Source organism: Drosophila mauritiana, chromosome 3R (assembly GCF_004382145.1).
Source record: "Drosophila mauritiana strain mau12 chromosome 3R, ASM438214v1, whole genome shotgun sequence".
NCBI classification, from domain to species: domain Eukaryota; kingdom Metazoa; phylum Arthropoda; class Insecta; order Diptera; family Drosophilidae; genus Drosophila; species Drosophila mauritiana.
The window spans coordinates 1798523-1825317 of record NC_046670.1 but is presented as its reverse complement, the minus strand read 5'-3'; the positions used below and the strand labels follow the sequence as shown (position 1 = coordinate 1825317).

At 47.6% G+C, this 26795-nt stretch overlaps 2 protein-coding genes across 7 annotated transcripts; one reads left to right on the top strand and one right to left on the bottom strand.

The window, feature by feature from the left end:
• Positions 1-1182: 1182 nt before the first annotated feature.
• LOC117143045 (elongation of very long chain fatty acids protein AAEL008004) lies at positions 1183-22593 on the top strand. Of its 6 annotated transcripts, none has more exons than XM_033307488.1 (11): positions 1183-1455; positions 15868-16138; positions 17174-17256; positions 17491-17598; positions 17786-17866; positions 18627-18710; positions 19465-19521; positions 19600-19705; positions 19779-19915; positions 19969-20124; positions 20922-21236. In XM_033307488.1, exons 2-11 carry the CDS (start codon positions 16081-16083, stop codon positions 21234-21236), a joined length of 1185 nt encoding a protein of 394 aa, XP_033163379.1. In that variant the 5' UTR covers positions 1183-1455; positions 15868-16080. The 6 variants fall into 6 exon arrangements, with proteins under 6 accessions (XP_033163379.1, XP_033163380.1, XP_033163382.1 ...); XM_033307489.1 differs by having other exon boundaries at positions 1183-1462; XM_033307491.1 differs by lacking the exon at positions 1183-1455 and adding an exon at positions 10396-10514 and having other exon boundaries at positions 20922-22593.
• An 86-nt stretch (positions 22594-22679) lies between these two features.
• LOC117143043 lies at positions 22680-26632 on the bottom strand. The gene is made up of 6 exons (XM_033307486.1): positions 24262-26632; positions 24051-24204; positions 23866-23990; positions 23694-23796; positions 23330-23625; positions 22680-23268 (listed from the first exon to the last, which is right to left on the bottom strand). The coding sequence occupies exons 1-6, from the start codon at positions 26385-26387 to the stop codon at positions 23163-23165; spliced, it is 2910 nt and encodes a 969-aa protein (XP_033163377.1). The 5' UTR covers positions 26388-26632; the 3' UTR covers positions 22680-23162.
• Positions 26633-26795: the final 163 nt, after the last annotated feature.

The following is a 26795-nucleotide window of genomic DNA, read 5'->3' as shown; positions in this document are numbered from 1 at the left end:
AAATCCGCTAACAGGCGGCGACAGCTGGGCTGTGCAGGCTAATATTTAAGCCCCTCTTGACCTTGTCGGCTCTCGACCCTTGCCGCATCAGCCGGACAGGGCGCGATGTTAGCCAAGTTGACATAACTTAATGCATCGTAATGCACCTGGGTATTTGGAGCTGGAGCTGCTGCCGGAGATTACCGGCACTTTGGGCTAGTGCTAGCGTTAGATAATAATAACTATGTATTTCCCAGCTCACTTTGGCACGCGCCCTTTGATGCGATGAGATCAAGCACTGAACCCTGATCAACCATCAATTGTATTACTACTACCAACTGTTCGAATTTCGTTTACAAGGAATGAACTTTGTAGAATTAATAGAAACTGTTGGCAAAAACTAGTAATTCAGGCTAAAGCTGCGAGGGACCACCGCTATAAAAATAAAACCCATATTATCTTAAATACTATTGATTTGGAACATATAATTGTAGGATAATTAGACAATAGATCTTAAGTCACCCCATATTTTGCGAAACATTTGCATTAAAAGGCGTGTGGGCTATTCCAAGCAATTCTTAATTGTTGGTCATACGGTTATTTGTGAAAAGTTCCACGGGCCAGAGTTTCGAATAAATCCGTATATCTGTGGGAATGCATGTTTGTAAGCCAGATCACCTACACGGGCAGGAATCGTAGCCGCGTAATTAACACGGATGATTTAAGGTTGTGAAAGGCCAGGTATCGGGGCTGTTCGGAAGTTCACTCCATGTAATATTTACTCGCTGGCAATGTGCGATTGCTATTGCGACGGCAGCCGCACTTGAACCTTGCCTGCGCCGCTGACATCAGACCAAAAAAAAACCAGGTTCGGGTTCAGATTTGGGTCTTGGGTCGGGATCTCCGGATCGGAATCGAGTCGCATCATTCCCGGTGGCGGGAATAGCCAAGGGCCAATCAGGCTATTTGCCATCTTCGTGCACTGCACTCGACGCTCGGCGGCGGAAAGTTTTCGCACTGCACCCGGTCGGAGCTTGCCGCTGACCGTAAAGTTTCCACCGCAGTCGCTGCGCTGCCAGTGGCGTTCTTCCCTGCGCCGGCGCTCGCGGTTGCGCCTGCGCCTGCGCCTGCGCCTCCGCTTCGGCGGCGTCGCGCGATCCGCGTTTAATCAGCCGCGCGGCGCGATCGCGGCTCAGTTTTCATTCAGAAGTCAAGCGCGCGCTAATCGCAGACGCAGTCAACGCTCTCGTGTGCGAACGCCGACAGCCAAGAGCCAAGAGCCAAAAGCCATTGCGAAAGTAATCATTTTACAAAGTTCTTTGGCAACACTTTGTGAAATAGTTCGGGCCGCGCAATTTGTGTGTTGTGGTTTTTGCAGTTTTCAGTTTACAGTTTTCAGATTTCGGCTGCCAGCGATTTACCAACCGAGCTGCTGCTGGCCGCCTTCGGTTGCGGATTTCTAGCTGTGTGCAAGTGGTAAGCTGTAAGTTGTTCGCACATGTGATTTTCGTTTTTCGCTCTTTTGCAACTGCGCGCCGCTTGGTCCGTTCACAATAACCATTTCGGTGGACTGGACGGACGGGACGGCGCTCTCCACGCCAAAACACCTCCCCGCTCTCCCCGCTCTGGCCACTCTGCCCGGCTAATCGATTTGACTGGCCGATCGGTCCGTTCGATCCGGTGTGGCAACCCTGCCATTTGGCGCTTGCACAAGCTCAGCTTATGGGGGGGGATTCTATTTACTCCCAGCGAGGAATTGATCCCGAAGACCTTTGGAGAATCCTCGAAGTGTGGTCGCAGGCGGGATCAAGCCCAGGCTTGATGGGCAGCGCAGCTTCAGATCCCGATCAGCTGATGGGATTTGCATGCCGTTTGAGCAGCTGTTCTGGCTCCCAATATACCGATAGGTTTTGTTGTGCCGCCGACCCCCCGAGATAATGCATAAGAATTAGCCAGCATCGTAAAGTTTTTCACCGTTGACATTGGGTCCAAAGTAGCAGAAGCGCAATTAGCGTGCCCTTGGCGAATAATTGGCAGAGTTTTTCTTGTGCTAAAAATACATATAAATGGTAATCCAAAACGATTCGAAACAAGTGCGGAAACGATTCGCACCAAACCGGATCTGCGATGACCCGATTCTGGCCTTGGACTTGTCGCAGGGCATCCTGATCGGGGCAAAAAGTTCCCTTGAGAGTTTCCCCGTCAGGCGAGGTGGTCGAAAACTGCTTTTGGGAGCAACTTTCGAGGTCTTGTGACTGACTGAGATCGATAATGGGATAATGGTAGTGAATGCCTCTAGGTCGACGATCGCTTCCGCGTTGGCTGTAATTGGACATCATAAATGGAATCGCCCAGAAGGGCTGCTCATTGTTCTGACCCGGACCGGAGCCACTCAGTCGCTCCTCGGCAGATGCCACTGAGGTGACAAATACTTTCAAACCGTAAGCTGGGTTTTCGCTTTCCGTATTTACATATGCAAACCATCTGGGTTTCTTCGCGCTCGCCGTTCTTCGAATGCCACGCACGTAGCCGCGTTTCCAGCGAATTTACAGGCTACACGCCAATCCCCTCAGATCGCAGATCCGAGATCTGAGGCCCGACTCTCCAGAAGCCTCAAGAAGCCTGGCTTGCCAGCTAACACTTACCCAAACATTAAATCGCTTAACGCTCGCCGGCGTGGCCGCACCGCTCACTCTCTACATATAAATAATTCAAACACAACAGTCTGTTTGTCCAGAACAGGATCTCGCTTCCACGTCAAATGGCTATAGCGCAATGGGGCGTGCTAACAACTGCGATTTGCGGAAGCCAAGTGTTAGGAAAAAAGCAGTAAACGTTTACATTTACGTGAAGGTATACATACATAAAAAGATGCTGTTGAATGGATTACAAACTGTCTGAATATATTGATACAAAATAGAAGGGCATACACTTTTGTCTGATTCCCCATGCAGATTTATATAGTTGCTTATAGAGTTTAAAAAGTCTACTTCAACCGACCATAAAAGCCACTAACCAATAGATAGGCCGCCGCTTGAATACCAAAATGTCTGGCGTAGTTGTAGAATATTTAAAACAATGACAGCATTACAGTTAAACGAAAATAACAATATCCGATTTCACGTAAAATCGTATTATTCCCGGATTAAGGCAAGATTTCAGATCTAATTTTTGGTACCAATTCCAGAGTACAACTTCTTCGAAACTGATTGTACAATAGGTATTCCAAACACAAGCATTATAAAAAAACACCTCGAAATATTTGGGATCAAAGTGACGATGGCACACCTTTAAGTCCTGAAATATAAATTAGTTAAATTTCCAGGCAAACACACAAACAACTGTAACACAGATTCTTTCGGAAAATGATATTCAAATCTTGTTTTTTAAATATAAGAATTATAATTAGAATTACTGCCCCTTCTTCTGAGCTATGCATCATTTGAAAAATCATAAGATATTTAAAGCAGCAAAAGCCCTTTCGATCAAGATATATGCAAATGGCTCTGATCAGGCTCTCGGTGCTCTTCGTCACTACGTAAACTGCCATCCACGGTGATGTTAGGGGACTTTACTTGGGATAAGCACACGTAGCTACTTATAATGTCAATTGGAAGACAGCGCTTTGCAGTGACTAATGAAAACAATTAACAGAATTTCGTCCGCCTATGTCTGCGACGTGTACGGCATTAAAAATATTCCAGAAGCAACAACACTATCAGCCACATCTCTGCACTTTAGACCGAAGATACTGACAACTTGTTCATGACACTAAAACGGGTTGAGAAATCAGCTAGCTTGCACTTCGTTTTGCATTACCTTAGTTCTGCTTTGAGCTCCAACTTCCCCGATTCGATGCGACCAACTGGAGTAACTGGAGTAACTAGAGTACTTAATGCACAGTCAGTTTACCACGGTCTAGAAACAGTAGCAGTCTTTGAATCCCCGGGAAAATAACGAAAAGAATAATAAGATCGTTACAAAAAACTTCCGTTTCGGAAATATAAACCACGTACAGTATGGGAACATTGTTTACAAGACTAAAGTATATTCCGAATAAATCATTTATATTCATTATCATACACGATACTTGTAGAGTAGATTGGTATACGTCATTTTGAAATGTATGTAACAGAATGCAGGAAGACTCCTCGACCCTACATGTAATCTCTTCTTGTATCAGATTTCAGAAACTATAAAACGTTCAACAACGTATTCTAACCATGACATGTTCATCTGCACTTCCTTTAGCTGGGTGATAGGTATCGGATAGTCAGGAACTCGATGTGTATATAAATTGCTGAAAGCATTGTTTTTTTTACCAAATTGAGGAAAATGAATATCAGTCAATATGGTTTAATAGAAACAAGTTAGTTAATACACTTCGTGTAAATGCAATTCAAGCCAGATCAATAGAAAATGTTTAGAATATGCTAACACCTCGTTACACTCAGCAAACAGGTTGGGCACTTAATGCTAGAATTGTTCGATTGATTTCAGGCTTTCCGTGGCTACCTTAGTAGAGTCGACAGCTTTTCACATGGTAATTATTTCCGCGTGGAATTGCAGTCGCGTTGCATGCAAATAATTCGGAATGCATTAATTAGGCGAAATTCAAGTTGTCCCGGAAGCAAGCAGCCAATAGGGCGGAAAAGGCCGATCCAGCCAGCGGTTAGCATTGAGATCGGGCTTTGCCTTGACATGGCGAAAATATGAGTGATCAGACCTGCCCAAATTACTGACTAATATGTCCAAAACAAAAGGCAATTGTACTCGGATACGACGCATTTGCGCTGCTCGTTTTAATGAACATTTTGCGCACTGGCGCGGTGACTTTACTCGCAATAAATCTGTCAACAAAGCACTGACTTTTCACTTGAGGATTTTGGCATTGAAGATGAAGACGCCGACGCCGATGGCGATGGCGATGGCGTTGAAGACCCCGCCAAGCGGCGCTGATTGAGCTGTCGAGCTTGAGCAGTTCCGAAATGGTGAGACACCACCCCATCCCGCCACTCCCAGTTCGGACCATTGTCTTGGCCGAGGGCCTGCTCCATTCCGGCCAATCTCGAGAGCCTGTAATCGCTCATTTGCGGTTTATGCGCCGCGAGATGAGCACACGCACATGTGGAAGCGTGGAAGTGGCTCCATGGGCCGAAACTAGTGTGAGTTTGAACAGAGATTAGTGGCTATTAGCAGAGTTACCTTGGGCTGGACGAGCTGGGAAATGTGTCCAAGAGGAGGCCTTGAGCTCGCGACGGCCTAGTCGCGTTTCATGGGACATCGAAAGTGGGTATTGGGTTCTCTTGGGATCCTATCGATCGATCGAAGCTGGACGAGATTGGTTAGCCTTACAGGTGTCATGGGGTGATTCCCGCCCCGTAATGCCGATAATAGCACTCGGTAATTAGCTGCGGAATGCTACTAGGGAATTACTAAGTTAGATGCGATCCCAAGAGGAGACCTTGAGGTGGCGAATGTTAAGCCGTTTTATTGCCACTAAAGCAGTAGCTTCTCAGGCTCCGTAGGCGACAAAGTCGCCGTTGGTGAATGGTGAATGGTGATGATATGCCTGCGGAGTGCAGGTGTCAGGCGGTTCCTTCCTAATTCACGCCCATCATCGGGTAATTGCCTGGTGAGTGCCATCATGAAACTGCATTTTACGGCTACTCGAATAATTAAAGCCCCCGCCCCCAGGTTTAACTGCTGATTATCCACAGCTCGCCCACCCCCCCCCCCCCCCCTGCCACAGTCGCAGTGGGGCCAGAGTGCACTTCAGCCCGACCCCTTGCCCCGCCCCCAGGTGGAGCATCGAGTATTTGACTTACGGAGGCTTGCGTTCGAAGTCGGATGTTGGACGCTGATCCAATATTTTGTTTGGAAGGCTCGAGTGGTCCGGCCAACGTGGACCGTTGAACTTTGGAGCAGGGTAAACTTTGCTTGCGCGCTATGGGCTTCCAGAGGCAAACAAGCTACAAATTGCGCCAAGCGCGGCCTCCGGCGAAAACAACTTTCGATTACATTCTTACACTCCCAGAGTTAGAGGCCAAAACCAGAGATAAGTACTTCATCCCGATCAGGCGGCGAATGCCCTCAACAGCCCTCTCGAAACGCTGGTTGGGCTTTATTGGCTTTGCTGGGTGTGTTTGAGGCAAATAATGGGGCTTGGGAGCCGTGATGGCACAGGTGTACAGCTCCCGATCTGGGCAAACAGCAGAAGATCATGTCAGCCAAGCCGAGTCGCACGATTCCCGTGCGAGCTCCCACCTGGGTGTGTGCAGCAATGGACCTGAGAAAAGGGCCAAGAAGCCACCTCCGACATGGCTGTCACCTCGCAGTGCCGTGGTACTGTAGTACTCTTTCGACGATTTCCATACGCCTTTTGTGTTTGCACGCCGATTGCGAGAGCGTAACGCCTGACTGAGTTTTATTTCCAGCCAGATCGTACTAGCTGCCTCATCCGCCATTAGCCAGACAGCACCACCGATCCCCAATGTGGTGGGCGTGGTCGCGGATGTCGGCGGTGGCTATATGAACGGGCCACTATCAGTCGACGCGATTTCAGGCCGATTTCATGGTATTCTCAGGGTCCAAAATGGCTCATCGTTCAGTGCAGCCGCAGATTTTATGGCCAGTAGAACCGCCAGCGACGTGGAACGTCGAGAAAGTCATTGTAAGGGCCATCTCCGTCCCCAACTGTCACTTTCGGAGGCGATGGCGGAGCCAAGAGTCTGCGTTTCGGTCTGGGATCCGACGAGGCCGTTGACGATTCATATTTGGCGTTTGGGGTATTTGCCAACCATAATCATTATCATTACCACACATTAGCTAACTAAGCCTTCAATTTGAAAGGTGGCTTTGTGCTTTGAGTGTTGCGGTGACGTTTCCATTGTGCAATGGGCAAAGTGCCCAACGCTCCCTCGCCAACATTCCCCAAAAATTCGGCCCGAACTGAAGTCCAATTTAAATAGATTTCTTTTTTCCCCGGCTGCCGCTGCCATTGTCTTTGAGCTCGTAACTTTGCTATCTCTGCATCATTTTTAATCATTTTCTGCTTGATACTGCGACGTATTATTGCTTTTGGCTGAGAACTCGAGCACAGCTTTTTAAAAGGCGACATTTAAGTGGCTCGAGTGTTGAGTGTTGAGTGGATTTCAGTTAGATCTGAAAAGGCCAACACTTGCAAAAAGCCATTTCTAATGTTTTATACATAAAGTCAATGCTAGCGCACTTAGTCATTAGAACTTTTAAATTGATGCACCTCTACACGGCGTTGTGTCTGCATCTACAGCATATAATTAAGCACATTCCACTATCATTAAAGAACGCTAATGAAAATCTTGCCCTTAGATTGGATATCTTATTTCTCGGAATGCTTGCTTCGATGTGTGCATCGTAATCAAGCAAATTTGCTGGGTCGGATTGGGGTCACAGTGTAGATGAAATGCAACTTATTAGATTAACTTAAGTATAATTTACGGACATTACTGACTTGGCTTAGTCATTATTTTAAGCGGATAGCTTACACTCTGAATCTAGATGTAGTGCAAACCAAGCCAAAAGAACCCCAATTATTATTGCATTTTTGCGCTAATAAAATAGCCAGTAGATATAAACAAATAGTCGGTCATAACCGACTGAAGAAAAGCTTCAAAAATAGAGGCGGCAGAAGACGCCTATCGCCGAATCTGCGAATACGCATGCGCAAAAGCTTTTCCGATTGCGCGCACGCTTAAATGGGCTCAATTTGATCGCTGGGCCAGTGGCCACGATTCTTTGGGCTTCGGTTTGGCAATGTCAAATGAAAATGGGTCAAGCTCACGCCCACTAACCCTGCCCATTTGGGTCTATTGAAGATCTCCTTAGTATTTCAACACAGCTGATCAAATTACGAATCAAATGGAATGAAATGGCACAGGTAAATTCAATTTCATTGTAGGTGGTCAATTATCCTTTTCCAAATCAAACCGAACCAGTCATATCAGACGTAATACCCCGATCAAAATAAAACAATGGGACATATGCATACATATATGATCTTGATTTGAATAACCTTTTGAATCTTTGAGGTGCTGTCATACATTTAGATCCCTACTTGGGACGCCGCCAGGGCAAGACCGATAGTTAAGCTACAAGACTACAAGTCCACACCTCACATGGCGCCCGCATCCACCACCGAATCCCAATCGCCATCGCCATCGCCATCCCAATTCCAATTCCAATCCGTTGGCGTTGCCTGGCCTGGGTCGCTTCGCCTACTGGCACGCCGGCGCATATAAATCGATTAATAAGTTTCGTAAATGAAATGCCAGTGGTGGCTACTGCGTTGCCACAGCAGAGCAACAACTGTAGTAACTTCGACGGCGAAATCGCAGCCAGATATTGCGCTGCCGCCTGCACAACTCCGACGGTTGCTCCAGCATCGTCATCACCATCATCGCCATCATCATCATCTCCATCATCCGGGGCACAAAGACGGCCATTAAAACTGTCTTATGACCCGTTAGATGTCGAATTGAACCAGCGATCTGTGGGCGATGGCGCAGCTCCAATGGCCACCGACTGCTCAATGGCCATATGTATTCCGCTCATGGTTTTGGCCAGGCCAGCACAAGTGAGTCAAGGGCGCAGGCGCGCTGGCCATTGTGCGTTTTGAGCAGGCCCATCACGTAGAGAAGCTTTTTGGACTTCTTTGGGCGGGCAGCTATGATTTGCACGTGCCCACAACATACATCTTCCAACTGCCAGGGAGCAGAGGGATCGCATCCTTACCAAGAATTCGAGATATGCTTTCGATATGCAAATGCCCGCAATTGGACAACAAGTATACGAACGAATTTATTAGCAAATGTTCAAGATGTGAACAATTAGTAGGCCTTACCAGCAGCCTTATCAGACCAATTCCATTTTAAAAAGCGCCCAATGACGCATTCCTTAATCTTCGTTTCAAAAACATTTTATACAATGTTAGATGATGGACAGAAACTGTTTAACTATAATAACATAAATACTTTGGAGAAACTTGTATTTGCATACATAAAAGTACTTTCATTGCGATCAGGAGCAAAAGCACAATGATTAAAGAAAACTCCAGGATGCAAACCCAAACAACACATTGGAAAATTGGTAAAAATAAGAATCAGATGATCTTACATAACAATAACAAAGCTTACATTCCCCAAAACCTATAAAAGTGAAAGTACAATATTTCCAACAACACTGTTAACTGCAAATCCGTTTACAAATGAGAAACATGAAAACTATCCTCAAACAAGGATTATTAAGGGGAAAATAAATGAAATTGTGCTGATTTAAGATCTAAGAAGAGATCTAAAACGAGCAGATATTTTTATAGTTCTTGTCAGATATGTATATGATTTTCTTAGAGTTAAAAGGCCACTACAGAAGTTAATCTAGCTTAACATTCGCTAGTTATGTACATGGGTTTCCAGGTTTATTTTTGATTCAAAAAATATCTTTATTTGTTCTGTCAAAATAAATGAAAGTTATAATTATTTTGCAGACCGATTCACACCTAGTCAACTCGCATCGAATGGATTGTCGGTCGCTCGATGAGCCAAGTTCAAAAAACTGTTGTTTTGGTTCGCCCGTTCGGACGACATGTGCATCATTTCCGGTTCATTTCCTTGCATAAAAGGACCCAACCGAACTGAACACCTTGACCCGCGTTCCCTTCGCCTCGCTGTGTTGGTGTGTGTTGCTGGTCCTCTGTGAATGTGTTGCGTAGTTAAGGGGTGGCTCGAAACAAATCGAGACCGAGCGAAGCCCGAAAACTAAAACAAACTGCGAGACCGAGGCAATGACAACAACGTTGTGTTTGATGAGGGGGGTGGTGGTTGAGCTCTCCCGCTCGCGATGACATAATGCCGTCACCTACACACATACACAACGTATGTTGTGTGTTGTTCTTTTCAAGCCGTGCCTCATTCACGGCATTTGCTTATTTGGCGGCAGCTGGCTTTCGCGTGCGCAAGCCGTGGCAACCCTGGCCGACGCAAAAGAGAGGCTCGCGCCTCCGTTATCAGTTGTTTAAGAGAAAAGTGTGTGGCAAAAGCAGCCGGTATTTTGCGCCAAGCAATTAAGTACAATGTATCTGGCGCACATAACAAAAGAGAGCGGTTGCGGGATAGCAGTGCTTTTTAGCTTCTGGCGAACAGCGCGTGACGCAACATCGAGAGTGAGTACCCCTGCGACAGCTGCTGCTTCTTCTTGCCCGCCTTGCCATTCCCCGGCGGTCTGCTTCTTGCCGCTTGCCAGCCACACCGCATCCACCAGATACAGATACACAGCGCTCAGTGCTCACTGCTCAGTGCCGCTCTCTTTGGCTCTCTTCGCACGGCTGCCGTGCCGTTTGGGGGTTCTCTCGCTCTTCGCCAGAGCAGCGGGCCTCAGTTCGCATTTCGCTTTGGGTTGTGCCTCCTCGTCTGGTTCGCTTTTTGGGTCAGGCCAGAGCGATTTCCACACAAAATTCCTAGTCTGCTGCCGAGATACTACCACTGCAAAACGAACTCAAAGTAAAGTGTTATTCCGATATAGATTGTGATTCGAATCGATTCGATTTGGAGTGCCTGTCTTTGGTTTTCTAGTGAAGTGTTTTTTGGTGCGCCCAGTTCCTTGTGTCCTTGCCTGTCGCGTCGGTATCGCGCTGTGGGACCCACGTAACGTCGCCGAGTATCGTCTTCCACCCCGAAAAGCTGGCCGTGCCTGTTCCCGCCCGCCTGGATAAATCAGCCGTGGAATCAGGCGGAGTCAATTAAAGCCTCCCTCCCCGCTTTCCGTGCTCCCAATAGTCCGCCGAACGGATTTTCAAATGCTATGGGCCACACTGTGCCGAGTGCCTCCACTGGAAAATAAAAAACCAACGTGTTGCCCCCTCTTCCGGTTATCAGTTACCTTTACCTGCGAACCCGTCTGCATTTTCCGCAGGCACGGCCATCTAATCAACTAATCAAGTGCGATAAGAGACCATCCCAGATTAGGAAGCACCCGGCCAGAACCGAAACCAGAAACTATCAGATACCACATACGGAAAGTCCGAGCCGCCGAGTTCGTCACGTTGTTGTAACGCATGTGTGTAAAGATATGACATAATTCCGAGACGTTCCGCTCGCACTCGCATCCAACAGCCGTCTCTCCCACTCTCTCTTAGTCGGAGAGGAATCGGAAGAGAGCGGTTGCAAAAGTGCAGAGAGCAGCAGAGAAAGTGACCCCTCAACAAGTCACCGCCGCTGTGTCCACCCGCCTTCGAATCCATTAGCTAAGCGGAAACACGCGTCCCGCCCACTGCCAGCGCCGCCCACCTCCCACCGCCTCCCTCGTGAAATGCGCGGCCCACGAGCATCTGCAGTGCAAGCGATCTATGTTGGAACCGTCATAACTAACTAACATAACGCCCACTGGATTCGAGGCATTTCGAATTGATGAGCCATATTGTTTTGAAATTTGTTTTAAGGGCGTTTCGATAGGGAATTTTTGAAGCGCGTTAGCAATAAGAAAATAGCGAAAGGTACACAAATACGATCGTAAATGATATGATATGTACTTACATAGGTAGCACGGATTTGCGCGATGCCAAGTTTTATTTGTTTATATTTCGCCGCTTTGCATTTGCTATATTTTGTATTGTTTGTTTTGCCATTTTATTGCCCTTGCTGCTGTCGTCCGGCAACCGAAATCCAACAAAAATAATGTATTTGCTTGCCCAAGTTGCTTCTATTGAGATGGATCTTTCGGGTTCCAAACATTCACTCATCGAATCAGTCCAATTAGACATAATAGGTTGCATTCATCTGGCTTAGGCGAGTGCTTTTGAATTGAGCTTGGAAGCTTGGCTAACTGTGGCGGCAACCTTCTCTGGTTGGAGGTGGAAAGTAGGAAAAAAATCGGTTACGGAGGTCCCACTGTCCGTTTGAATATTTGCGCGGGCTGTGTGGGTCGCCCTTAGAAAGCAGAGGGCTTCGATTACGAAATGGCATTTTTCTCCGTTGGGTGACCCAATAAACAACAAAGGCCGAAATAGATTATTGCGTCAAGACGCAAAACGCGTTTCAATTTCCATTTCATCAGGTCAACCTGTTGTTGTTCGCCGCCTTTCGTTACCGTGCTGCTCGCTGCTCGCTGCTCGCTGCTTGCTGCTGTGGCTTCTTTTTGGCGACACACATTCGTAAACAGTTTGACCATGAATTCGATTTTGAGCGCAAAAGTCCCAAAAACAAAAACCAAAAGCCAAAAGGCAAAAGCCAAGAGCTAAGAGCCAACAAAAAAAGCGAAACGTGAAATGAAAACCCGAAAGCCATAAAAAACCCAGTCCGTCCCGCTGCGAGTATGTGTGAAATGCCGTAATAATTAATTGATCGACGAGTGCGGAGCTTTGATTTGGTATGCAAGCCATCACCTGCCACTGAAATCGATCATGATCAAGCGGCGGCCCTTGCCTCATCCAAATCCGCTCCGTTCTTGCGACAGCGCACCTGTTGGCTGCTTTTCGATCGGAAGGCTGGCTGGCTTTCCCAATCCCAATCCCACGGCACATCCCAATTCCACAACCGGGCGTTGGACTGGGAGTCGGAGTTTGGGTCTACGCACTGCGAATTCCAGTGACGGATCTAAACATACGTGCACAAACATGTGCATGTGCACACAGCACAATCAAGAGCCATCCCTCCATCCCATCCCTCTCCCCATTCACAAAGGCAATCTATGCGAAGAAATGTGAATTAATTCGTTATGGCCCACCAGCGTCAACGCCAACGCCAACGCCATCGCCTCTGCCCGCTTGCAAGCTCCGGCCGCCGAGTGGTGTCTGCGACTTGGACTTGGACTCCGGCGGCTTAGACTCCAACAACTCCAACCGAGGCAGCGACTGCGGCTGCGGCGTAGGGTTCGACTGCGACCGCGACTGCGGCTGAGCTGCAGCGGCCTTAGTTCGTCAGTCAGTGTGGCAGCCAGTTAGTCGTGCTCCGCTAGTCGATGTCGACGGTTCGCTGTTTTCTGTGTTGCTCGCCGCCCGTTCCCGCCTCTCCCGCCGCGTATCGAAGTCTCGAATACCGAGTCTCGAAAACAAGTCCAATCCGATCTACGGCCGCGTTTCCAAGGACTCCCTTTTAAGCACTAATTCGAGCACGGCATGCCAGGCCCAATAGGTCGAGTAGTAGCAGTGGGCGCGGGTCTGCAACAATTAGAGCAATAATTGTTGAGCGCCAGCCTATACGGTCTACTTAGGAACCGAACTACGGGACTATCGCCCGGTAATCACCTATAGTTTACTCGCTGACTTTTTGGTAGGCCTGCCCATCAGGGAAGAAAAAAAAAGGTAAATTCACGGATCGATTCAGCCTAATGATCTGTCGATTGTGTGCCATTTGGAATGGATTGACTAAGCGTCATCCAATCCCCGCCAGAGTATCCTTATTCTTTGGCCACTCCTGAAGGTCTCATCGAGCGAATTGTGAACATAAGTATCAGTTATTACTTTTTGATTATATGCACATATGCGACGTGTTTCGATTCGTTTGCGCTAAAGTGATTGAACCTCTTAACGGAATGGAATTTTTGGCGGCTGTTGAAGGCGCATACAAATGAGTCTTTCGAAGATTCGACGCAGTGCCATGTACTGGCTTTGCAGCACCGTCTGCATCGATGCAGTGCCTCACACGCGACTGCTTGAAGGAGCAGTACTCGTGCCTGCCGAAGAACGATAAACAAATGTCAAAGCTTGTTATTGCTGGCAACAAACAGCCTGGGGTCAAAATCACTTGACCGATGGTATCAATTACTTATGTGCCCATTTGCCATCCCTCTCTTGGCCAATTGGCCAATCAATCGGGCCCGTCTTGCAGCACTTCAGCCAAGTCAGGAGAGTGAGCTGTGCGCAAAGCACGAAAATCAATAGTCAATGAATACGGGAGTGGGCCGGAGGATGTCCGGAGCCTCGCGACACCTTCGCAGCTCGAGCGGGTAGATATGATGGGGCACCTATCCACCCTTCCACCGCCCAAGTACGGCCAAGTATTGTGTCAACAACTGTGGCAAGCGGCAAGCAGCGAGTAGCGAGCGCCACGCGCCTTTTCGGCGTCACTCATGGCGTGTTTGGCAGGCATTAAGCGCCTTTTACTCGGCGACTTATTTGTGGCGGCTTTCTTGGCCAGGCCGAGAAGTCGGAGGTGCGTCGGGTGAGTCACGCGACACCAGACACCAGGCACCAGGCACCATTCCCACCACCCACCTGGCATCGGGTGGCCTGCTCTCGTGCCCCCTTTTTCATTCAAGAAACGCGCTGCGAGCCACTGCGCGCCTCTGCGCACGAGCGAAGGGCAAAGCCAGAGCAAAGAGAAACCCTAGTGGCATCACGTGATGAGATTGGAACAACGTGGCGCCTTGGCTGACGCCGGTTTAGCGGCGTGTTGCTGTTGAATGGGCCAGCTGCGGCGGGCGGAGTGGGCATGGGGTGTCGCCTTGGATGCCCATGTGTGCGGTGTTGCTTCATGCCCATGCTTTCCGGAACGGCTCTGGTCTGGTGTGGGCTTGTGTCGAGCAGAAGCAGCTGAAAGCACCAAAACCAGGTCAATGAAATAGCAATATTTGGCATGGCTTTAAGTCGGCACTGCTGCTGCTGCTGCTGCTGGCATCGCTTTTCACTTGCCGCTTCTTCAGCAGGTTTCCAGAGGTGGGCGACCACTCTCAACCCTTTTAAATCAGGCGAAGGCAAGACCTTGCACACCACCCACCACCCACCGCCCACTAAGCTCGTTTCTTCAGTTTCTTCTGTTTTCTGTGCTGACAGCACTTTTCGCCCGTAACCGTGTGCTCTTTGCATTGCCTTGTTTTGACTTTGAATAAGTATCAATTTGGCTTTTCGGTGGCAGTGGCTTAATTTGCTTTCTTGTCGCCTTTTTTTGCCACAGGTGTTTGTTTGCTCCGCTTGTTGCTTGGATGACCCCACCCTCATAGCAGTTCGAAGTTCGAAATTTATATCGTAGATATAAATAACATTAAATTGGGAAGTTAATTGCTCTACACCTAGATACAAGTGGCGCTTCCAGATGGAAAAGAACACTATTGGCATTTCTCATGCTTGCCAATCTCCTGCCTACAGCCCCCATTTCCAGTTATCGCATTCCAAAAAGCTTTATTTTTAATCATTTACGAAACTCTTGTGTGACGTACAACGCGGCGAATGAGTAATGCGCCCAGCGAGTTAAACACTCGATATGTGGGAAACATTGTATATGAAAAGCTACTCGTTCAGACCCACAACGCAGATCGAGGCGATGCAAATATGCAGCTTAAGCACTTAACCCTTGAGAACTCATTATGGGAAATATATTCGAAATATTCGAAATATTCGAATATTCGAAATATACTGCAATAGCTTCAATAGTTTCCGATGGCCAGATCCTGATGCTGATCCAGCATACCTATAGAGGAGCACTGTACTCCGCACCGTTCTCCAGTGCTGATGCTCCCTGTTTTTGGCCGTTGCTTTCGCTTAGTTTATCGATTTGCGATAACTGGTCGCAACAGATACAGATAAGGTGTATGTACAAATTCCGCGCTGTGCATAAAACGAAATTGAAAAATAGAACAAAAGGCGCGGCTCAAAACGAGAATGTTCAATTATAAACGAGATGTAAATGTGCCGATCGAGTGCTGACCGAGCTGTTTTTGGATTTAGTTTATTGACCTCATTTCGACGGCCGCTCTTTTTGGGTGGGCATATGGGCTTCGATACGAAAGGTGCAGGGTGTTAAATGGGTCTGATAAGGGCCGTCTGATGTGGGTTGACTTTTGCGATTGTGCGCGAGACTTTTGCGAGATATAAACAAACTATCATATTATAATAGCGAATTATACCATCTATACTTGCAGTTCGAAAACCCGCTTGGCACCGCATCAAATGCACTAAGTCCCGAGCACTAAAATTAACCAGACCAGAAGCAGACCGCCATTCCTCGAAACCAAGACTTGAACCACCTCCACCAATTGTACAATCAACAATCCACAAGGAACACGAACTACAAACCAAACGGATAGCAGGACTCCGCAGTCGGCGACAAACACCAACCACTACTAAACAGCACAATGGCCTTAATTATGAAATACATCGACAGCATAAGCAGATACATGGACTCACATAGTGGTAAGTACCAGACCCATCGGGTGCCGCCGGAGTATTCGCTAATTTGGCCAGCCTTGATTTGGGTGGCTTTCGGTGTAACCAGCTACCGCAGCATGGGGAACAACTCAATGTCGCTGCCCTTCCTCACGTTCCTCCCCGAAAAACGGGGGATAAATCATTTTTGACACCAGTTCTCTAATTGGCAAGAGAGGTTGGTAGAACTGGTAAAAATGACTCTTCCAGTCGCCGAGCTCTCCGCCTCAATTTCTCTCGAGAACTGATATTATTTTATTGACACACTGAGACCGGATACAAACGCATATATCCGAGCAAATATATTTATAATATAATATATTTATTATATTTAAAACATAATGTTTTTACAAATGCTAGGCCGTGTCAAACTGACTACGAAAAACATGCTAAAATTATGTTTCGACACTGTTTATTTGCCTAAACGAGTATTCATTCAGGATTTGTCAATCGTGTTTGTTTGTTAAGAGTGAGATAACTATGACTACATAGGTCAATCTACTGCATAAAGTTTCAGATGCTTACATACCATCTAATTATTCAGGTCCAAATCCGAGAGAGAGTTATATGCAGTTACTCATATTTGTGCTTCGCATTCCTCTTCATTTGCGTTGAAAATTTGAAATTGTTAATTATAACTTTTTATCAGGTAATATGGGTACATATATTTTATATATTTGAGATTATAATGACGTGCGCTGACTGATCGGAAATGGGAATGTATGCCTTTCAAAAATAAAGATAAAAAAATAAAAAAATAAATCAATCTGTGATGGGAATGCGAATTGAAGTGCAGTACAGAGATCACTATGCGTGCATGTGGTTGCTATCTATATCTATCTAAATGTTTGCCAAGATCAGGGTCAATGGCAGTGTGCGGCGGTGATAAGAACACGCCATTCGCTTATCTCGAAGATGCTTGTAACTTCCGATCTTGACAATATATAGTAGTTCGTAGTAGTGGTAAAGTGCATCCGCGAATCAACAACGACTCCAATAATTATGTGGTTTCCTTTCGCACAGACTCGAGGACAAAGGGCTGGCCCATGATGTCGTCCCCATTCCCCACACTGGCCGTTTGCCTCACATATGTCTATCTGGTCAAGGTGAGTGTACCGAGCACTAAATTCCAAGTGGCTGGCTGCCCAATTTGGGCTTCTTGGTAGCAGTTGAGTGATAAGAAGGTGGTCTGACTAGATCGATTGTAGGTTGGTTTATGACTTCTGTGTAGTGTTTCACACAATAAACTTATCAACTGCGTGATAATAAAACGGGGTAAAATTAAATGCCCCTTCCTCGGCCGGCTATAACATAAAGTTGATACCAACTACCGTCCACAGGTGCTGGGACCCCGATTAATGGAGAACCGAAAGCCTCTGAATCTGCAAAACACTCTAGTCATGTACAATGCCATACAGGTTGTATTTAGCGCATGGCTGTTTTATGAGGTAGGTATTCCCGAACCACCCATCCCATCCCGCCCACACCCCCACCCCACCACCACTTCCCCATCATCCCAGCAGCTCTTCATCGCGTGGCATCGTCGCTGGACCAGTCCACGCTTCTGCGGACCGCGGAGGACCGTGCTTTCCAACCGAATTTAACCTATTTTTGCTGCTAATGTCTCTGTTCTAGTGCTTGATGGGCGGCTGGTGGGGCTCGTACAGCTTCCGGTGCCAGCCGGTGGACTACACAGATAGTCCCACATCCCGGAGAGTAAGTGTCCCTGGCAAGCGGCCTTGCGCTAGCGTACCTATAAGTGTGTGCTGATCCGATCCGATTTGACCGATTTTGCCCCGACCACTTCAGATAAATAGCTAATACCGCAGTTATTCGCGCCCCATTCTATATCTGCAGTTCAGGCAATCCGGCGCGGCTTCTGCTTAATCTAATCCTAGTATACTGTTATTGATCCACTGGCCACTGACCTAGCCAACGCTTTTTGGAGTGCTAACCAGCCACGCCTCGCCTTGTAGTCGTTTCATTGTATTAACTGCGTATTGTACCCAAATAAACCCCGACTACCAGAGACGCCAGCGCCAGCTTCGGGCGCCCGGCTTTGACTAATACCGACCTCCTAGTGTACCCTAACGCACCTCATGTGCAGGACGCACTTGTCCTGTTCTGACCCGCTGCTGCTCTGTTTTGTATATAAATGCTAGTGAAAGAAGCACCAGTGCTACAGCTACAGATAAGACCGGTGGATAATTTGCTTCAATTAATGGAATTATCGCGTTTAAGCCTAAGTTGATACCATCTAAGTGCTGTATACTCACACTAACCCCCACACCGCCAAACTTGCACACCGCCAAACAAATAGCCGACGGCTGAGTAAGCGACCACCTGAAAGCGACGTCTTTCTGCCATATCCGGTGACGATGCCAACACCAGTACCAGTATATCTCTCACGAATCATCCAAGAAATCGAGAGCCAAGCGAAGATATATAAGTTACCTTTTGTGCTCTACATTTCCAGATAGGCATTTCCGGTTGGCTAACTGGACATTATAGCTTCCGATGTCAGCCAGTCGACTATAGTAATAATCCTAGAACGTTAAGGGTATGTGTTAACCGCCACACGCAGTAAGATAACGATCTAGATAACGAATAACGATAAGCATTTTGGTTACGTTTTATTTCCGTTTTGGTGTGAGTGCACGAATAGTTATAGATACTCATACACGCACATTTACTCACACACACACATACACATGGTAGTACCTAAGGAGATGGGCCATTATGACACAAACTCTAGTCTACGGTGTTGTGGGTTGGGGAGCATTGCTTGCGTCCTGAACCAAACTACTCCTTGGGAGCTCTGAGCCCATGGGATGTTACCACAGATTTAGCATGTGTAAGCCGTACATAACTGCCTTCTCTTCCACTATCCCCAAACTTAACTCTCGAGATTCAGAGTTAAGACTATCTGTTCTCTAACGATATTCTATTCGCATTCCATCTAAATTACGTTGCTCCTAATTGAATGTTGACCCTTCTTGGAAAGCCATATTAACCCGACTGAATCTCGAATGCCTGTGCATATGTGTTTAAATCAATTTATTATTTTTCAATAGTACTCATGAAAGAGTCAATGATGAGACCTGTTGCCGGTTGAATCGACACGACTGCACTCCCTATTCCATCTGTGATGACTGCGAGACTCAAATCCTGGCTGGCACCTAGCTGTGCTCATTCACTGGATTGAATAGGGATGCGCAGCACCAAGTCCAAGCGAATGTTAAAAACACGTCCCACCACACCTACATATAGTAGTTCTAATACAACCACCTCTCTCTCCCTTGTCCCTGAATCAGATGGTTCATGCCTGCTGGTGGTACTACTTCTCGAAGTTCACAGAGTTCATGGATACGGTGAGTGACAGATCAAGGGATCAAAGAGCCCGCGCTGGGTAATTGTTTCATTTATCAACCTGTTGCGCCTTGCCACAGATTTTCTTCGTGTTGCGCAAGAAGTCGAGCCAAGTTACCACACTGCACGTCATCCATCACGGCTGCATGCCCATGTCGGTCTGGTTCGGCGTCAAGTTCACACCGGGTGAGTTGCTGTGGGGGTATGTGCAAGACGAGCCCATCCTCTGACCATCCCGATTCTCCCTACACCCCTACAGGTGGTCACAGCACCTTCTTCGGCCTGCTCAACACCTTCGTCCACATCGTGATGTACACCTACTACATGTTCTCCGCCATGGGTCCGCAGTACCAGAAGTACCTCTGGTGGAAGAAGTACCTGACCACTCTGCAGATGGTAAGCTGCATGGAAGTGAGCCTTGTTCCTAGCCTAATCCTCTGCTCCCACAGGTCCAGTTCATCTTGATCATGGTGCACGCCTTCCAGCTGCTCTTCATCGACTGCAACTACCCGAAGGCGTTCGTCTGGTGGATCGGCATGCATGCGGTCATGTTCTTCTTCCTGTTCAACGAGTTCTACAAGGCAGCCTACAGGAGCCGCATGATGGTGAGTTCGCCCCGGAAATGGGCCCTAGTGCTCCTCTAAGCCACAGCCAGTCCTTAAATCGCTGGCCGAGATCAGCAAATAGCGTCGATGTGACCGCTCGATTATTATCAATCTGAGATTCCCACGTTGCCGCGGAGGTTTCCAGATTCCGGTCTGTGTTAATGAAAATGAAAAACGAATACCTTACCGAAACGACGCGACGCGATTCGGAGCTGTGAGGCAAACGTGATTATATCATCATGGCTGCACTGCACCTTGCGGCCTGCCGATTACAAATGCGCAAGATGATGTGGTCCAAATTCATTAACGAGATTTCGTCAAGTAGGTCTCTAGCGACCCCAGCACTGGGCGGTGGTACATATCGTTAACCGGCTTCGTTTCGGCACCCAGCATTCGCTGAGACTCGTCGCACGAGTGAAAGTTTGGCGGAAAGGCCACATCCACAGCTTCGCATTCAGCGGCAGCGAAAGGGAGACAAAGCCAGACTTACGGACCTACGACTTCGAGTGTTGCATCATTGCGGTGGTTTCAAGCTGTGGCTCGAAAAAATCTGCCATAAGAAAATCTCCGATGGAACTATAAAAACTGTAGAGAATGCAATGGTCGAATTCCATGACCATCAAAATACCCATTAGTCAGCCAAAGGGAGCAGTGTTTAGTGTTAAGCTAGTCTCCTGATTCTCTCTTTTACTTTAGAAGATTATTATTAAATTAGGCTGTTGTCACTTCTATGGCTTAGAGAACTCCATTTTACTGAGAAATCGAATTGATGTGCTTTACTTGTGTTCTCCTTTCAGAAAAAGAACGGAGCCCTGGCCAACGGACACGCCAAGCCCAATGGCTACTGCAAGAGCATCAACGCCCATGACGATCTGGCCATGCCGCAGACCACGGAGGCGACAGCGACAGCGACAGCGACGCCCGCTTCCAAGGCCAACGGGAGCAGCACCCCGCTGAGCAATGGACATGCCAATGGGGTGGAGAACGTCTACAAGCAGGTGGCCAACGGCAGCGCGCACAAGGGGGCCAACGGAGGACTGAGCAACGGGTATGCCACCAAGCTGCTGGACGACGCCTCCCACGAGCTGAAACAGCGGAAGACGCCGAAATAATATCGGGGCAAGGAGGGGCGGCGCCAGCACAGAGCTTAGGACACGGCGAGGGCCAGTAGCGCCAGGAGCTTCCTGGAGAGGAGCGGAGCTCCCAGAGTCATTTCCATAGGCACACACACACACTTCATTTAACTCACAACTACTCCACATCGCAGACCATCCACTTTCGAAATTCCAAGCCGGGACCCACGTCCTTGGGCAGCTGGGGAAATATGCTAAGTAAGCGCGGGAACACACTGTTAATCCCGACTACTGTCGAGGGCATTGCGAGGCGGCTTCCCCCACAGACCCAAATCCATACACCTGAACATAGAAATATGCGAATGGTCGCTAGCATACCACCACCCCATGGGTGCACCACACCCATTGAGGCGTATGCAAATGTATAGGCATTGCGAATGCATATGCACCCATTCTCTAGCCTACTTTTTAAATACGTTTTGTTGCTTCTTTTTCTTTTTTAGTTGTACAAAGCTTACTTATCATAAGTATCCCAGCGGATTGTATAATACAAGAACAAATGTCGCAAATCAAGATTTCAACTAATCGAAAACGCTAACGGAAGCCCAGCAAAATCAATTTAAAACTAAAACTAATGCCAACGCACTTGGATTGTATGTTTGTGTGTGAGCAGAGCATTCAACTATTTAAGCCTAGAATTTAATTTATATATGTGTATATATGCATACATATATATTGTCGAAGTATATGAAAACAGCAGCAGCAGCCTACGGCAAGTTTTGTAAATGTATAGAGCAAAAACAAGTGTAATTTAAAATTAGGCACAATAATTGTTAAAAATAAAAGTCATTCAAAAATAGCCGACTATTTACGTTAATCAGAGAAACAAGCAAACGCGAGTATTCGACAATTACGATTGTGAAACTTCTAACAGTATACAAAATAAAAAGTAATGTACGAAACCATTAAGAAATCACAGCCTATCTAATTACCCATAAAAAGTTTCATTAATTTATTACGAATCAATTATGCCGCTAAGCTACATAGATCCGAAACGCGAGATGAACTCGCGCATCTTTTGGTCTTTAACAACAACCACACAGCAACAATATCAAATGCAGATTGAAAACACACGAGGGACTAACCATAAGATCGATCCACTTCAAGGCGAGCATTAAATTAGTAAATTGTTGGAATCAAAAAACAAAATAGACTGTAAGTCCCACACTCTAGGTATGCAATTGCAATACGTTTTGTATGCGTAATAGCCATTTTTGTGCAAACATTACCTATGTAATTAATATTATACAAATACAAAAGCAAACAAAACAAAAATATGTAGAAAATTAGGTGAAAATGGAGTGGAGCATTTTTTCAATAAAATCACTAAAATTAACTACTACACCCTTAATTCATTTAGCCAGCCAACTATTTCGATTTCGGAGAAACCGCATTTTCAAATCATTTAATATGTTGCGTTAATTATTATTTTATTAACATTATTGTTGGTTTAATTTGAATGTGTTAAATTATACACGTGTGCCGTCGCATTCGCTTAAAAATTGACGGAAATAGTAAAGTTAGAACTTAGAACTAAAGCTTTTGCTAAGAACTACGTGTGACAAGCTGGCCGTCGAAGAGGGAGCGAAAACAAAATATTAAAACATAGATGTAGTCTAAGTGGGAGGCAATTTTACAATTCAATGTGTCAAGTCAAAAAAACGTCGCGACCTTTCCAAAATCAAAATGTTATCAAACCAGCTTCGAGAGTTGATATGGCTTTTGAACTAAGCAACATTAGACCTCGGGCGCTTGTAGGTCCTTGCGGTTAGAGTAGGAAATGTGGATGGACAGGTGCTGTTTGGAAGTGAGTAAAGGCCAATCAGCCGACGGCGACACATTGGATAGATTATAACTGTATATTAGAGATTTTAAAACACTTAAGACTATGACCGCGAGGACCGCTTAGTTACGTCGCGTTCGCCGACGAGCATTTCCTGCAAAGGCGTTGTGCGCCCCCGGATGCTGGCCGCTGTACAAGTTGTCCAAGAACTCATGCAATGTAGCCTCGCTGCAAAGTGAGATTGTTTCATTTCGTGTTTTGCATAATGCTCGTGGAAGTTCGGCCTTACCTAACGCCGCTCACTCCTCCACCAGGATGATGTACACCCCGATCGTGATGTGGCTGCTGCGGGTGCTGGTGGTGGTGTTGTTGTTGTTGCTGCTGCTGCTGCTGCTGTTGTTGCTGCTGCTGCTGCTGAGCACCGCGCACGATGCGGTACTGCACCATGTGCGAGTTTGGTTCCAAATGTGACAGAGCTCCTTTTTGGCAGTTGGCCCACTCGGTTATGTCATAGACCTTGCCGTCCATTAGCGCCAAGTATTTCCACCGCAAGCCCATCATGCTCGTCTCGGCCCAAATGTCACCCTATTGCGAAAACAAAAACACATTTTACAGACATGAGTATGTCCAACTGTGGATCTCTGCACCCTTACATCTTTGGCGGAGTGCCGTATTTTGCAGGAGGCGCACTCACGCGCCGCATAGTGAGGGCGTTCGGTAAGCTTGCGAGGATGACGCTGGGCACAAGTGCTGCACCTGTTTGAAGCGGCAACCAGAACGGTTAGTGATTCGCTATCTATGGAGACGCGTGTGGTAAATACGCACCTTATGGTATTGGCCGCCTCAGCCATTTTGGTTTGAAGTTGGGAAAGCAGGTCGTGCAACTCCGTCCACGCCTTCTCGGTGTGCAGAGTCTCGGCAATGCTTTGGTCGTAAATGAGACGATTCTCCTGCAAAAAGAAACTTTTAAGATAGCCATTGATCATTCATCATAAGTGACAATGCTCTACCGGTTCTCCGATTAACTCAAAGGCGCGCTGCAGCACCTTAAAAGCCTCCTCAGCACCGGCTTGTTTGTTTTTATCGGGATGCACGAGCACGGCAATCTTTTTGTAGTGCTTACGGATCTGCTCCTGGGAGCTGTCTGGCGGGACCCCAAGTATGCTAGAACGAGAAGTAAGAACTGTTGCACACGTTCAATGGTAGTTGAGCAGAGCTCACCTGTATGCATCCTTTCCCTTGCAATTAAGCAGAGAGTACATTGCTTCTTCACCCGTTTGTGGCAGACGACCAGTTTTGAATTGCTCGGAAGTGGTTTCTGGCGGCTTGCGTTTGTAGAAACGTCGCCATACGGCCAGGCGCGAGTTCTTCGCAAAGCGAGCGTCGAATCGCCGCCAATAACTTCGCCACCATATGCTTGGCTTGCCAGAGTTCTGCTTCAGTTCCTTTTGCAGCTGCCGCGCATAAGCCAATGCAGCCACGTAGGCCAACGTCATCCGCTCGTATCCCATGCTGAAGCCCAGAACCACGATATCGTACACCAAATAAAACAGCCACGTTAAAAGTTTCAGGGTGTAAATCCACCAGGTGTGCAGAATACGTTTGGCCAACTCGTAGTTGCGGTTGCTGGAAAAGCTATTCCCATGGGTGGGCGAGTTTGTCGACGAGTAGGCATTGCTTCGATTGCGCTTCGATGAGTAGGAGTAGCCGGAACTGTTATTCGGGTTAAGATTCGAGGAGGAATACCGCTTGGCCGAAGAGGAACTAACATTGTTATTGCTGGAGTAATTTACGCTGCTACTGCTACTGCTGCTTCCCGCATTTGTGTTTGCGCCAGTGTGATTCGAGTGACTCGCGTTGGAGTTGATTTTGTTACTCCCTGATTTGCGTGATGAAGTGCTAGAATTAGTTGCCGGAGTAAAATTGATACCATTGCCGTGGTTCTGCAAGCTGCTGTTGGCGGGCACCGATGCCGGAGTGGTCTTTTGCTCCGAAACTTTGGCGGCGTTGCTATTTACGTTCTTCGGTTGCAGTGGCCGCTTCTTTTCCGGATTATTCTGTTTGTTTGATTTAGTCTGCGGCTGTAGAGTTGGCTGTGCCAGAGACTGAGACTGTTGCACCTTGAGCGGCGCGGTCTGGTTGACTTGACTTCGCTTCTTGCCTCGGCTGGCATGCGCATGACCAACACCGGCCACAAACGAACCCGTCTCCTTGGCATCATGCAGCGGTGAACGTTTTGACGTGCGCATCTCGCGATTTCCATATCCATCCTCCTTCTCCGGACGCCTCTGCGGTTGTGTACTGTAGTCCCCACCGTTGTCTGCGCGCATATCTCCCCCTGCAGCACTCGGTTTTGTGCCTTTGCTGAGCACATCGGAGTACGACATGGGCATGGGCTTTACCTCGGCCACGATTCGCTTCTTGCCCTCGGGTTGGCCAGGCACGGCGACGCTCGACTTGTTGATGGCAGTTGGTGAAACGGTGGCAGTGGCCAAAGGCATTTTCAGAGGCTTGGCTGGCTTGGAAGCCGCTGGCAGTGTATTGACGGTTTGCGACAGTGGCTCAGGCTGCTGCAGGATCTGATTAGGAACCTGTGGATGTTGGGCTACCGAAGGCTCGCCATGGTTCTCGTTGGCCTCGCCATCAAATTGAATGTAGCTTCCACCAGTCAAATTGGGCGACCAGTTGTTTACCAGGTTGTTAATGAGCAGGTTAGCACTGCTCGACGAGTGATTGACTTGGGGCACTGTTGGGGCCTGAGTCTGCGTCTGTTGGGGCTGTCGATGCTGGGCGTCTTGCTGCTGTGCATGCGGTAAAGTCAAAGGATTCGTGGCAAACAGTTCATACAGTGGAGTCGGCTGCGGAGGTGTCGGCGGAGCGGCCTGGTGTTGGTGCTGCAGCTGATGGTGATTAATCGAGGCCATGTTGATATGCGTGAAGAGCGGGGCGCCGGCTTCGCTGACCTGGTTGTCCGGGCAGTGGTACACTTTGAGGAAGTTTCCGGGTCCCACAGGCAGCACGGAGTAGGTCTCTGGATGGCCAGGCTGACCGGAGTAGGACAGATTGAAGAGATACTCATTGTACATGTGCGGTTGTGGCTGCTGCTGCTGAAGATGGGGCGCAAAATTGGGACCGGCTAGGTGCGGTGGTGGAGGTGGCCACATCAGTGGGACAGGTGCTTGTCCATGCTGCTGCTGGTGGATCAGATAGTTTTGGGTTTGATGCTGATGCTGCTGCTGCTGTTGGTGGGCCAGGTAGTTGCCCACGTCGTCAGTGTGGGGCAGGACGCGAAAGGGTGCCGACTCAGAGCCGCCCCCTCCAATCTCGTCGTCCTGACGAGTCGCCATGTCCTGCGATGGGGCCTATGCTTTTTGCGCACCAGCTCCGCTCGCCTATTGGAATTTCAAGCGTGCTCCATGTGTTCACCGCAGCGAGTCTGTCACGGATGTGCTGCAATCGCAGCTGACAGGTAGTCGGTTATCTGTGGCTCTAGCCCACTTTTTCACTCCAAACTCCAAATAATTCGCGGAGCGTCCGTGTGTAAGTGTTTTATATCTTTTTATTGCAAACGTCAAATGTAGTGTTGCCAGATGGGTTTGGAATGGATGGAATTCCATTTTCCTAACTGCCCTCGACCAGCCCTGGTAGTAAGCTATCGAAAGATTTCTTACCAACGTTATTTCGGAATTGTTTTCAAACTGTTGGATTATTAATCGACATTTTCTCAAATCAAAAAACAAAATTCTTCAAACTTG

Bases quoted from the DNA above. Each gene is read 5' to 3' on its own strand.
- LOC117143045 (XM_033307491.1), top strand. From the start codon at position 16,081: ATGGCCTTAATTATGAAATACATCGACAGCATAAGCAGATACATGGAC. The intron at 16,139-17,173 runs GTAAGTACCAGA...CCTTTCGCACAG, and splicing joins ATACATGGACTCACATAGTG to ACTCGAGGACAAAGGGCTGG. The intron at 17,867-18,626 runs GTAAGTGTCCCT...CTACATTTCCAG, and splicing joins ATAGTCCCACATCCCGGAGA to ATAGGCATTTCCGGTTGGCT.
- LOC117143043 (XM_033307486.1), bottom strand. From the start codon at position 26,387: ATGGCGACTCGTCAGGACGACGAGATTGGAGGGGGCGGCTCTGAGTCG. The intron at 23,626-23,693 runs GTAAGGGTGCAG...TTTTCGCAATAG, and splicing joins TACGGCACTCCGCCAAAGAT to GGTGACATTTGGGCCGAGAC. The intron at 23,269-23,329 runs GTAAGGCCGAAC...CTCACTTTGCAG, and splicing joins GGAGGAGTGAGCGGCGTTAG to CGAGGCTACATTGCATGAGT.